The sequence below is a fragment of the Patiria miniata genome, unplaced genomic scaffold, assembly GCF_015706575.1.
Source record: "Patiria miniata isolate m_02_andy unplaced genomic scaffold, ASM1570657v1 HiC_scaffold_17, whole genome shotgun sequence".
In the NCBI taxonomy this organism is placed as follows: domain Eukaryota; kingdom Metazoa; phylum Echinodermata; class Asteroidea; order Valvatida; family Asterinidae; genus Patiria; species Patiria miniata.
This window is the reverse complement of record NW_024037055.1, coordinates 14,885,284-14,898,739: the sequence shown is the minus strand read 5'-3', so window position 1 is coordinate 14,898,739 and position 13,456 is coordinate 14,885,284. Positions and strand designations below refer to the sequence as shown.

The window sequence follows — 13,456 nt, the reverse complement described above, 5'->3', positions numbered from 1 at the left end:
TTTTCTTCAAAGTGACAAAAGACCAGAACGAATCATTTCACAGGGAGTAAAGTGCCTTGCTTTTCAACAATAATTTTGTCAGTTACTTTTGGATAGCTGCAAATAATTTACTGTACCTTTAAGCTTTATTCATTTGCTTTAATCTTGTATGAACAGGCAGCAGCGATAATGCTTAAATCTGCCCTGGATGAAACTGAGGATGAGCATGTGAGATATGAGGCTTCGTTGTTCTACAAGATTCACCCGAATGGCGGCAAGCAAAACATCACCAAGTTTATCCGCCCGGAGGGGTGAGTTTACGTTCTGGTGTAATACACAAACTTTAAAGTAGAGACCCATTCAGATACATTATAAATATCATTGACATTGGCATCAATCAGTGCGAGATGGAAAGAGGGAGGTGTGTTCCCCCACCACTTTTTAAAGTGGGGAGGTGGACATCATATCACCCCCCCCCCCCAACTTCTTGGGGAGGGGACATGGGTGTCGCTAGGATTTTTTCGGGGGGGGGGGGGGGGGGCAAAGCACATTTTCCCTCCAAAAGCCTTGTACTTTCGCTAGCATATTCTCAATTTATCATTTTTTTTGAGGGAGGGGGACATTTACCCACCCCAACCCAATTAAATGTGCATTAAATTAATAGCAAATATGACTTCACACCTCTTTTTCCTTTTTTTTTTCTTGTTTTCTTTTTTGCTTTTCCGGGTTGGGAGGGGGGGGGTGGTGGCAAGCGCAAAGAACACAGTGCTTAACACACATCCACAAAAAATTATCAGAAAGAGAAACAGACACAATACGATTACGATTGGACTTGGAACAAGAATATCTTAAGGAGATGTTTGAATACAAGCAGTGGGACCACGTCTCTCAGACAGGAAGGATGCTCATCTCACGGGCAAGGGGCAGCCACAACAAAAGAGCTATCTCCGGCCTATGATCATTTCTAAGTGTCAATGAGAGCAAAGCTTGTCATCTTGTTACTAGATATGCTGACATTGTTTTGATAAGGCGAAATATCTTATGAAATAGTGACAATGTCTGTACTATGACATAGAAGGTTATCAGGTCAGGCAAGAGTGGCTGTTTTCCTTTGCCCTAAGGAAGCAATGAGTACACAATGTTACGATATGTCCGGAGGGAAAAGCTAGTCACGTTTAATTTCCAGTGATATACTTCCGATTCATTCTCTTTCTTTATCCCATGAATGCTCATTTCTTCCTCAGTGTCTCTGGACCGAATTCTTCCCAAGAGTTAGCAGCCACCGGGGTGGACAGCGTGCCTTCCAGGCACCGGGTGCGGCGCGGTTTCTTCGATGGCCTCCAGTTGAAGCTGGCCAGTCCGTCCAAGGATTGGAAGAAGCTCGTCGGCAGCTCAGAGACTGGAGCCCAGTTTGGTCTGACCATCAGGAACCAACTGGACATGAGCATCGGTAAGAGTGGGCTAATTGTGTCACCTAATCAGAGTCTACCTGCCATGTTGCGTGCTATATTGCATAGCTGTTGTTCATAGGCATTGCTAGGATGTTTTTCAAGAGGGGGGCAAAGCACATTTTGCCCTGAAATCCCTGTACCTTTCCAGCATATTCTAGATTTATCAATTTTTCAAGGGTGGGCAGGGACATTTGCCCCCCCCCCCCAACCCATTAAATTAACAGCAATATGATTTTGCACCTCTTTTTCTTTTTTTCTTTGTTCGCTGCCCCCCCCCCCCTCACGATGCCCATGCTGTTGTTTGTTGTATGTGATTGCAAATTGGTGTACGTTAGCTCTTTCTCACTGTCTGGATCCATCCTTGAGGCTATGAAAGAAAGAAATGTAATTTCTTGAAATCCTGAGTCGACAGAATGCACACAAATTCACCCATCTATACATGTGTTGTAAAAGTCAAAATGCTACATTTTGCACCCAGAGTAACTTAACTGCCTTGTATTTTACCTGACAGCACCACTGAGTGGCCATCTACGCGTGGATCTGTACGACGAGGCGTTTGCCACTGTCCTGGTGGGACTTGTGGATCAGAAACTGGACGTTGTCCGAGCCCGCTTCTGCTTCAATGGATACGTTGAGTACAACCTCAACATTTTGCAGGTAAACTATCAATTGGAAATGGGTGACAGAGTCCTTCCAATTTCAGGTTTACGATCTTTGCCTACTACAATGGCGGGGAGTGTGGCCTTATGGTTAGGGTTCGTGACTCATGATCAGAGGGTCAGGGTTCGAATCCAGCTGCTGGTCACATGTTGTGTCCTTGGGCGAGCCACTTCACCCCACTTGCCTCTCTCCACCCAGGAGTATAAATGGGTACCGGCATTAGCTGGGGGAGTAAACTGTGATGGACTAGCATCCCATCCAGGGGGAGTAGAAATATTCTCACTCGTTTCATGCTACTGAAACTGGAGATAAACGCTAGCCTGATGGCCACATTGGCTCGGGACAGACTTTGCTTCTTTTTTTTTTACTACTCCAATGGCAATGCTGATGTTCCGGTACCCGGATATAGGCTGGGTCACGTGGTTCAGTGAGGGAGCCCTATTGGGGGATTTCAGCACTTAACATATTAAACTATTCCAATTCATTTTTAGGAATTTGGGGTCGGCCAAATTGATCAGCTGGCCAAGGTGTATGATATCGTCATTGACAAAGTAGTGGGCAACATCGTTAGAGGGGTGGACATTGTCGTGGATCTCTTCAACGGTGACAGCAAGATCAGTGAGCTGTTTGACGAATTTGTGCAGACTCTGGAGACCATCCCAGGAAGAATCAGTGTAAGTGCTTTCAGAAAGGTCTTTATCATAGTCACAATATTCAGTGTACAAGGTATAGGCAGTAGTTTTGGCCCAAGACGTCAGTGATGAAGAGCGATAGGTGCAATGTTCTGTAGCGTCCTTGCATAATTTTTTTTTTACATTCTCTCACTAATGTCTTGGTCATCTCGTAGCAATCGGCGTGGTCATTTTATGTAAATTGGACCGTCTGTATAAATTTGAGCAAATCTGCAGTTCCCATTTACGGCAGTAGTCGCGCATTCCTGCCCCGTATCACTGCGTCGCAAATGTTTAAACATCGGGCGAGCCATCAAACCATTTCTCGATAGCTGATTGGTTCCCTAGGAAAGCAACATGATGCTGGGTCACCGTCACCGTGTATATAGCCCATACATCCGTTGGGCAAGCCATTGAACTATTTCTCGATCACTGATTGGTTCTGTAGGAAAGTTAAGCCGCTGATACGAAATGGCCAAGACGTTAGTTTGAGTGGGCCTGCTGGTCTAATTGTTGTGCCATTAGAGGGCGCACTATGCACCATCCACTATTGATCACTAGCATCTTGGGTCAAGACTCTGTAGGCAGGAGATAGATATAGTGGTCATTATAATAATTTAGGGTCCCCTTTTTTTCCAGATCCTGTTGCAAAATGTACATCTGACTTCCATGATTTTATTGCATCACATTTTTTTGTGTGATTCACTCCTTAATGCAGTCGTCCTCCAAGAGTGATTATGAATAGCCCAAGAAATAAACACACAATTTGAAGTCATTTTTAGTGATACTTGAATGGCAATTACAAAGTACCAAGTTAACAGGGACAGGAAAAAATATGTCACACTTTGGACCCTAAATTTATAGAATGACCAATATGTATTTGTGTACTGGGGAACAAAAACTTACAACAATCCCATGGACATCCAAAATAAAAAGAAAAAAAACCCCAAACACTCAATATAGGCTATAGGGCATGTTAAATAAGACAGGGATGTGCCTTCAAGTGGGGGGAAAACACCCTCCCTATTTTGGCTTTCGAAGGAAAAACAATAGAAAACCAATAGAAAACAAAACAGAAAAGGGTATAATTCCTAAATTATCTTAGCAGGGTATGTTTGGGGGTGCAGAATTTAAAAACCTCCTTGAGTTTCTGTAAAAGAAACTCAAAGAAAAATGGTAAATGTAAAATAAATTATCTTAAAAGATGTCACAGAGTGCAGGAGAAAGCATCTAGATTTCCCCCGAGTCCTGGATGTGTCACTGCTATGACGCAGTTTTGTTCCGAATGATCTTTGTAGTTGAGAGTTTGTTCCTCCTTTCTTTCTTTGCACAGGATGTAAGATCTTTGTCTGCAAACGCAGTGGCCCGACTGTCTCAGTTCGACCCAGACCAGCTTCCTCCTTCTATCAGAGGGGTCATCGATGTAGTCAACAGGGCTGCGCAACTGTTCAGTGATATCAAGACGGATGTCATGGAGTTCTACCAGGTCTGGTTTTCATCTCCTTTAAACCCATACTTATTCTGTTTCAATAAGGCCAGCTTATAGACCTTTATCATGCTGCAGCCATTTCAGTCATGTTCCCTGTGTCCCAAAACTGTACTGAATGATGATTTTTTTTGTGCGAAAAGGAACCCGACTATTTTGACTTCCAGTCTCGCTTTGGTTACGTTGATTTGAATGATGAAGTTTCAGCTAAGCTTCAGCTGTATATTCCGAGAAAAAACAGCATTCTAAGATCTCAATTTCAAATCAAAAGTTACTGAATCATGTTTTGAATTGTTTTGAATTGCAGCTATACGCGACGTAGCGCACTGATCTGACGAATTATAACAACCGCGCGCGCGTGTGCGTCGTTCCAAACCTTGTGCGCGCTGCGCTGAATAACAAAACGAACTACTAATTTAAATTTTCCTACGGTGCTTCTTAAGAATCACTGTTGGAAATGCCTTCTTTTGTTGATTACTTCAAAATGACAGCTTCCCAGAAAGAATAATTTCACAGGGAGTTTAGTTCCCTTACTATCTTTCAACCAAGTTTGTTTTTCAACAATAATTACGCCAGTTACTTTTCGGATGGCTGCAAATGATGGACTATTGCTTTAAAGTACTAGAGCACTGACTCGATGCACAAAGTGATGCCTGCTGAGCGCATCCATGTTTATACACAAATCTATGGAAAACTCTAAATTTTGTACAGCTTTTTTGTACGGCTATTTGCATATCTGCGTTTGTGTTCTATACAGGTGCGTTATCAAAGCCGATACGCCCAAAACAGAAACACATAATCAGTATTAAAATGAGAGTTTCATTTCAGCAAAACGAAAACAATTCACACATATCCCTATGTGATTTGATTTTGTTTTGCTGAAAGAACACTTACCGTTTTGTGATTCGTGGACAGAACTTAAAAACGGCAAATTACATAACTGACTTGAATGATTCTCATACTAAAAGAAACGTATGAATTGGGCTTTCATATCCTAGATTTTAAAGGTGCTACATGCAGAACTTCACTAAAACAATGGTCCCGACATTTGGGTTTCGGTTTTTTTTTTACTTGCCCTGTATAGATGGTGAAGAAATTTCAACCACATTGAGAATTTCTTGTTTACTCGTTATTTTAGACCCAACAAATCCTTGGTTGTTTTTGTGTATTTAGGCCGTCAATGAGGCCATCACAGTCACCTTGCCCTGGGCAGCAGAGCAGATCTGGGATTCCATCAACTTAATCTCAGATACCATCGGAGATTTACTGAAGTCCCCCTTGAAAGCCATTGGGGATATCTTCAAGGGCATCATCAAGTGAGTGATTACCAATGTTTCCGTTATTTTAAATTCAAAAGGACAAATGCAGTGCATAAGGTGGCCACACAGTCAAAAGTGCTGAATAATTTTTACGTTGACTATATAATTACTCATAAGATGGAATTTTGTGTCGGGGTGATGTAAATCAATAATTAGGTTTTGCCCTTCACTGACGTTTAAACACAGTATACTCAGTGTGTTACCGGAAAGATTCCTTTATCTGGCCATCACTAATTTTTCCTTTTGGTGACCTATCAGCCATCAGAAAGTGATAATATCTCCTAAAAAGTCAAATTTAGCAGGGACAATATTGAAGTATTTACTGAAAAAAAACAATTTTCAGACCGGTCTCATATGGTTTGTGCACAGGCTGACAAGTGATGGCCAGATATAGGAATCTTTCCGTGTTACCTTCCGAGTGAAAGTTAGAAAAATCACTCGGGTGGGACTCGAACCCACGACCTCCTGCTTTCTAGTGCAGACGTCTTACCACTCGACCACCGAGCTTGTGGGATCAGTTGGCTGGTTCGAATCTGATGTACATTGTAGCAGCGGGTATCGCATCAACTATTAATAAGATGGAATTTTGTGTTGGGGTGATGTAAATCAATAATTAGGTTTCGTCCTTCACCGACATATAAACACTGTATACTCACTGTATACCTCCCGCGTGAAAGTTGGAAAAATCACTCGGGTGGGACTGGAACCCACGACCTCCTGCTTTCTAGTCGAGTGGTAAGTTGTCTGCAATAGAAAGCGGGAGGTCTTGGGTTCGAGTCCCACCCGAGTGATTTTTCCAACTTTCACTCGGGAGGTAACACACTGAGTACGCAGTGTTTATACGTCAGTGAAGGGCAAAACCTAATTATTGATATATATAACTATTACAACTTTGTCTTATTGTGTCTGTCAAAGTCTTAGTCCAAAGTCTTTCAAAACGTAAGAACTTTTTAAATTAATGACAAAAAAGGGCCTGTTCATTTCTTTTAGCCAATTCAATCCTCTATGATAATTCTTCCCTTGCAGCATCAAGACAGCAGTTGATGCCATTCTTGAAGCCAAGATGGAAGTTGACGAAGCAAATTTTTTCAAGGAAGGTAAGACATTCGAGAAGTCATGTTGAGATGAAACAAGGGAAGTTAATGTTCGAAATAATTAATAGCTCTTGCGGAACAATAGAGTCGAAGTTAGACAAGGGCGATCCAGAACACAATTTTTTTGTGGGGGGGTGGTGCAAACAAATTTTGGTCCCCCAAAAAGTGGGTCCCAAAAATTACGGCGTGGGGTTCAGGGTAAGGGCCCCAAAAAGTTTTTGGATTCTAGATGCTCTGTGGTGCGACCTGAGGCAATTTCTGACCACTTTAACCAAATCTTTTTGAGAAGAGATGGTGGTGTACAGTGCCTGTCTTTATTGCGATGTCACTTCCATTAAAATAAAAAGTTGGGTTCGTTTTTTTTTGGGGGGGGGGCATGTCCCCATTGCCACCCCCCCCCCCCTGTATCCACCCTTGAAGTTAGGAAAGACAGGGATATATAAAGTATATACAAAAACACGGGAGAACTTTGATGAATATGAATCCTTTTAAACTACGTATGGAAAAGATGATGGAGTGCGGAAGACCAATGCTCTATACATTTTTATAAAGAAAATTAACAAAGAAATTCTTATTGAAATTTCAAAAGGAGATGTGTCCCCTAATTTAACTGCAGTGTGCATTTAAAATGTTGCAAGCATATGTGTTATGCAAAATGTATAATATAGCCTCATGCAAAAAGCCTGAGAAAAAAGTTCCACTTCATGGCTTGACGACCCCCACCCCCTCCCCTTTCTCTGGTCAGGGAATGGGTTAGTCTAGGGGCTAGACGTTGCATGGTTTGATACGTGATAACCCGCCGCCGCGATAACCCGCCGCCATGAGAGGGCACTATCATGACCAACCAATATCACCCGCGGACTTGTCAGTAGCAACATCTAGGGTATCTCCTGAAATCTCCCCCCCCCCCCCAAAAAAAATTGAAATTGGGGGAAACTAGTGCGCATGTGCGACTTCTGCAGGACACGATGGTCCATTTTCAGTCCCAGGCGTACTACTCACAACAAAAGAGCTGACCAGTGAAGTTGCACAAAGGTCTTGCTGCATCTTTTGTAGAACTTTAAGAAAATTGAGATACCTTAGACGTTGCGACTGACAAGTCCGTGGGCGATATTGGTTGGTCGTGATAGCGCCCTCTCGCGGCGGCGGGTTATCGCGTATTATAATAATAATAATAATAATAATATAGTGCTTATATAGCACTTTATACCAAAGGTCTCAAAGCACTTTACAATTATTACCCCTGTTCATCAGGCCATGAGACCAGTTTCTGCAGCAGCTCAAGATCAGCGCAATCTGGTTTCTACCTTCACAGGTACCCATTTATACTCCTGGGTGGAGAGAGGCAATTGTAGTAAAGTGTCTTGCCCAAGAACACAAGCACCATGTTCCCCGTCCAGGTTCGAACCCACGTACCGCGGCAAGTGAGCTGAACACTGTAACCATTGGACCAAAGCGCTCCACCATATCAAGCCATGCAACGTCTAGCCCCTAGACTAGGAATGGGCCTGAGCCAGAACTACCCTTCACAGCTTTAAAATTGCATATTAGATGTATCCTTGTGTCCACTATTCCCTGTTTCACAGGTCAGAGGCCCTACTGGTTTGATCTGCCCAAGGTCATCAGTGATATGCTCAAAGAGCTGAGAGAACACCTGGGTAACATCACAAGGGACCTTGCCATCTGGGTGGAAGAGATTGCCAACTCCTTAGATCCCATCAAGAAGCTGACTGGTGGTGCTGTTGACTCGGTAAGATAATACGTTTGGCTTGGTTCCACCCAACACGTGGAAATGATGGTAATTCCTTTTTTTCTCGACAATGACGGCATACTAGGCACAGTGATTTTACAGTATGCCTGATCCTATTATCAAGTAGGTTATTTCATAATAATTTTGGCAGTTTTATTTATGAATGTTTGCAAATGGTGTCAGTCACCTTTAAATGCTTTGGGCTACTGCAGATAAATGTAACAGCTTGTTGATTTAAGTGCTAACAAGGAAACCAAAGTGTTTTCTTGTATGTCGTCAGTAGCACCACGAACTAATGTATCCTATTTTTTTGTGTTTTGATAAAAACTGATTTAAAGTTGGTAATATTCTTTCTAGGCTCATTCCTTATACTCCCTGTGCAAGACTTCAAGCTCTGTGTGCATCGGAGTTGCTTTAAGTTTTTAAGAAATTCAGTTCCCAAAATACAGGTCACTTCATGAAACAGGTTTTTTCATGTTTATCGTATGTCATACAACACGCGTAATAGTGGCCGTGTGCCAGATACGGGGATACGTCGGTTCCTGAAACACACTCTTCATGTCGATGCTCCTTGGTGACGTCATATCACTATGGAAAACGTCAGCGTCTAATTAGTGTTTTTAGTTAATTAGAATTCAGATTGGAATAAAACCTTGTGAGGATGAGTATTTTGATGAATTAAAAATGTGTATGACAAAAACTCAATTTGGCCAAAAATCGAGATATGCTGGTTCGTGGTGCGAACGACGATATGTACTCTTTGAAAGAACTTTACACACAGTGCTTATACTACTGTTTCAGTGCAAGGCATTTTGTCGGTGTTGGCGTGATCACATTTACATCATAATTTGCATGTTTGAAGAACTGTTTCCTTCTTATATAAATTAATTTCCTTAAATTGTTGAGCTCGATTTTTTGTGTGATTCTTGTTATTTCTTACCCAACAGAACACACTGAGGCGACGAATGGCAGATGAGATTAAGTCCATCATTTTAGAGCTGATAGGTCCGATAGAACCCATTCAAGATCTGCTGGCACCGTTCTTTGAGCTGTACGATCTTATCGTCAATACCATCGAGAGTATCAAGGAGGCCTATCTGACTTTGAAGAATTCGTGAGTATATCTCCTGCCTTTGTGATCTGGACATATTTGTTCATCCTCATTTTAACGTCCTTCCAAGAAGTTCACTTGGATCGCCAAAATTTTGGCCGTAGAATTTTTGTTTAATTGGGGGGGGGGGGGACGGACTATTTTGACGTTGGCGGCGCCATATACACCCCTATCATACTACTTGAAAACAGGCCACATACATATCACCTTTTGGGGTAGGGGGGGGGGGCTCAAGCCCCCCGAGGGCCCCCCCGGGTGCGCCACTGACTTTGTGAGGCATGTCGACAAATAGACTAATGAGAATTCATACACCCAGTTAGTAGTCTGGCCTAATATTTTTGTTTAAATAAATCTATGCATGTATATTGTGAACAGTTGAGTACAGTTGCTTTGATCGGCATTTGTTCCCTTCAGATATCAAGAGTCTCAAACTCTCGTCATGAAGCTCTTTGGACCCAAGGCCCACAAGAGCTTCCCAAGGAAATTCCGTGAGCCCGGCTCAGGAGGTTGTGCACCGGGGGGCTTCTACCCGACTGACTCCAACGGACGTTTTGCCGAAAAGGGTGTAGATCTGGAGATTGGACAAGGAACATGGGTATGAAATAGTGCTGTGGTTTATAAGCCGGGGAACAAAATTAGTAAACGACGTTAATCTCTCTACTGATATTATTGATAAAGTCAAGGCTGCAGTCGTGTCTTGTGGTTAAAATAAGGTAAATACTCCTTTACCCTAACCGCCCTGAATCTTTCAAAATCCTCTTTGCCAAAGTGGAGGAATTTGAGGATTGAGGCTACATTGTGGCTACATGCATTAGGATTTTGTAGGATGCACTTCAAGGTCTTGGGCCGGACGTTGTGTTGTTTTTGCTCAGCCATGCATAAATATAGGCCTGGATTATGCTTGAAATCCTCCATACTATACTGTGCTCCAGGATGTCACTGGCCAAGCCTCAACATATTGACAAGTCACTGCCGCAGGATTTTGCAGGATTCAGGCAGTGGTCACTTCTCCATGGACCACATTCAAGAAATAATGGAGGAATTTGCAGGATTGAGGCTATATGCTATTTTTCCATGAGGCCAATTGGAGGATTTTGCAGGATTGAGGCTACATCTTAGCAAAAAGGCCTAGGGAGTTAGGGTTAAAGATATACAGTTCGAAATACGTTTTCGAGTTTCTCCCCAAAACATAGATGTCCTTAAGTTGCTACTTTCCTATTAATACAAATGTTGTTCACTTATGAATGAGGCATGGAATTAAAACAATTAATTACCCCACCTTATGGAATAATGAATTTACAAATTTTGAATTATTTGTGGTCCAACAATAATTCAGCTCTCATAGTGTGGATTGGTGTCTGCCTCCCTGTCATGATCAGTAATGTAAGGACCAGGAACCAGTCTACTGGCATGGCCTGTTACATTTGAGTCAAAAGCGGTCAAAAAATAAAGCTGCCCAAATAGAAAGAAAAGTACTTTTTTTCGTTTAAATAACTTACGATTGTAAGGAGAAAAAATGTTGAAATTGTTAATGAGAACCTACAGTAGGCCTACATCTTTAACATTTAGTTGACTGACTTTCGTTTCGACACTTCTTTATCAACGTCTTTAAACATTCAGTTGATTGTCTTTTGTTTCTTCACGTCTTTTTGCAGCTGGTTGCTCCATTTTCAGGCCTCCTTTACAAGAGTGCAGGCAAACCCAACCAGGTGACCCTGCTGGCCCGCGGAGGAGCCTTCCGAAACATCAAGATCTACATTGACAACATTGAGCCCAACAGTACCCTCTCCACTACCAGGGGGGAAAATGTGAGTGCCAACATGTCTTCTGTAAACTGGTTGTTTGTTTCAAGCTGAATTGATAGTGTAGTAATTGCCTCTTTGCCCCACATGAAATTTGGAGGAGTTTCACATTTTGGCAAAGACACTTTACATTTTGGCAAAGACACTTTAAAGCACTTTGCATTGTCGTCACAATCTCAAAGCGCTTTACAATTATTCCTCTGTTCATCAGGCCACGAGACAATGTGGCAGTCGATATCTGCACAAGTTCGGTCCTCTACTCTCACAGATACCCATTCATACTCCTGGGTGGAGAGAGGCAATTGTAGTTAAGTGTCTTGCCCAAGGGCACAAACACCATGTTCCTGGCAGAGTTTGAACCTACGCACCATCGTACATGAGTCAAACACCGTAACCACTGGACCGTGGCATTCCAGGTGGCGATTATAATAGTTTTGTTGCACCACAAAGTGATGGATCATCAATGGACTTTGTGCACACAATATGACACCTCATGGTGCGACAACTATCCACGATGTGGCACTTCGTGGTGCGACCGATGAGATTAACTACTCTCTTTGAAAATTTATAATTATATCAATCACATATGATTTGTATTCCATCGGAATCATATTATCTTAGTTTCGCCTGAACTCAGCAGGTTTATCCAGATTTACATTTTTAAAGAATGTGTTATCCACCCTCTTTACTCTAACAACTAAGATCATTCAACAAGATGTGTTTGTGTATAAATTTGCAAACAACCAAGTGCTTGAATCGTTACACAATCATCCAAATTGTATATACCCTTAGTCAGAACAACTCTTTCGCAACATACCATTTCTTTCTCTGAACCAAAAAACTGGAACTACCTTTCACTGTCTTCTAATTGCCCTTCAAGTTATACTTTCAAATATAAACTAAAAACTTTCCTACTTAATTCTTAAAGTACCTGATTCATTATTACGTTAAGTTGATTTAGCCGTTTATTGTTGTGTCTGCTTTGTTTAACTGTTACATATTTAAATATTGTTATTATTTGTAAATTCTAGAATTTGTGTTGTTTGTCTTGTTTTGTTTTGTCTTGTATTGTTGGGCATTTCCATGGGCGGCAATCCTGGGGGGGGGGGGGGGGGGGGGAACAGGGGGACGTTTCCCCCCCCCCCCCCCACTTTTTGAAGGGTGGGGGACACAATATCAAATGTCCCCCCCCCCCCAGATTTTTGAACTCGTGCCTCATTTGCAGGGCCCAATTATGTACTACAATGTATCTTTTGCTAAGAAAATATGGGTTACAATGGTCAGAAATTGCCTCAGATCGCACCACAGAGCATTTAGAATCCAAAATTCTTCGGGGCCCTCAGCCCCCGAACCCCACGCCTTTAGCTTAGAATATAATAGCTTATTCAATGACTTCAACCTCGAAAATGATTTTAAAATTATTATCTTTTGCTGGGAAAATATTGGTTAAAGTGGTCAGAAATTGCCTCAGATCACACCACATGAGCATCTAGAATCCGAATTTTTTTGAACACTATGCTGTAGGGGCCACGCACTTAGCGCTCGCATTATTTCTGATCAAGGTATGTCCCCCCCCCCACTTTTGAGAAGCGATTGACGCCCCTGGGCATGCACATCCACCACAAGCTTTGGCATTTTGGGATGATGCCTCCACAGAGTGGAAATAAATGTTTATTTAGTTGTCCACGTTTTCATCTGTTTGTCATGCTTTGACTGACAGACTTTCAAACTCCTTACCGTCTCCTATCCAGGTCATAGCCGGCAGGAAGATCGGCAAAGTGATCCGATCTACCTCCTGCACACCGCCAAACTACGTCCACTTCTCCATGAAGAACGTCAAGCCCAACCGCCTGGCTTCTATCCTGGACAGCAGCCTGAATGACGATCCCACGCCGGCCGACGACGCGGCCAAGGAAGGCTACGTGGACCCGACCAACTATCTGGCCAAGAGGCCGCTAGAGATACCCCAGTGGATACAAGTCTGTGACGATTACAAGCTGGTCTGGCAGGTAAGGTCATATAGAAGAACCCGGGCATGCTATCAGTGTACACTCACGTGGCCCCCTTTAATGGAGAAACCATTGTGCATGCTATTGTACCAAGCAACTGCCCCATGATGGATTATCTGAACAA

At 42.5% G+C, this 13,456-nt stretch overlaps 1 protein-coding gene across 1 annotated transcript in view; it reads left to right on the top strand.

The window, feature by feature from the left end:
* Positions 1-13,456, top strand: part of LOC119723937 — a 153,580-nt gene that overhangs the window by 25,151 nt on the left and 114,973 nt on the right. Inside the window, 12 exon segments of the mRNA XM_038194850.1 lie at positions 157-290; positions 1,224-1,429; positions 1,942-2,087; positions 2,582-2,764; positions 4,095-4,247; positions 5,421-5,563; positions 6,593-6,663; positions 8,247-8,410; positions 9,358-9,524; positions 9,936-10,116; positions 11,177-11,329; positions 13,075-13,332. Of these exon segments, the coding sequence (XP_038050778.1) occupies positions 157-290; positions 1,224-1,429; positions 1,942-2,087; positions 2,582-2,764; positions 4,095-4,247; positions 5,421-5,563; positions 6,593-6,663; positions 8,247-8,410; positions 9,358-9,524; positions 9,936-10,116; positions 11,177-11,329; positions 13,075-13,332 (1,959 nt within the window).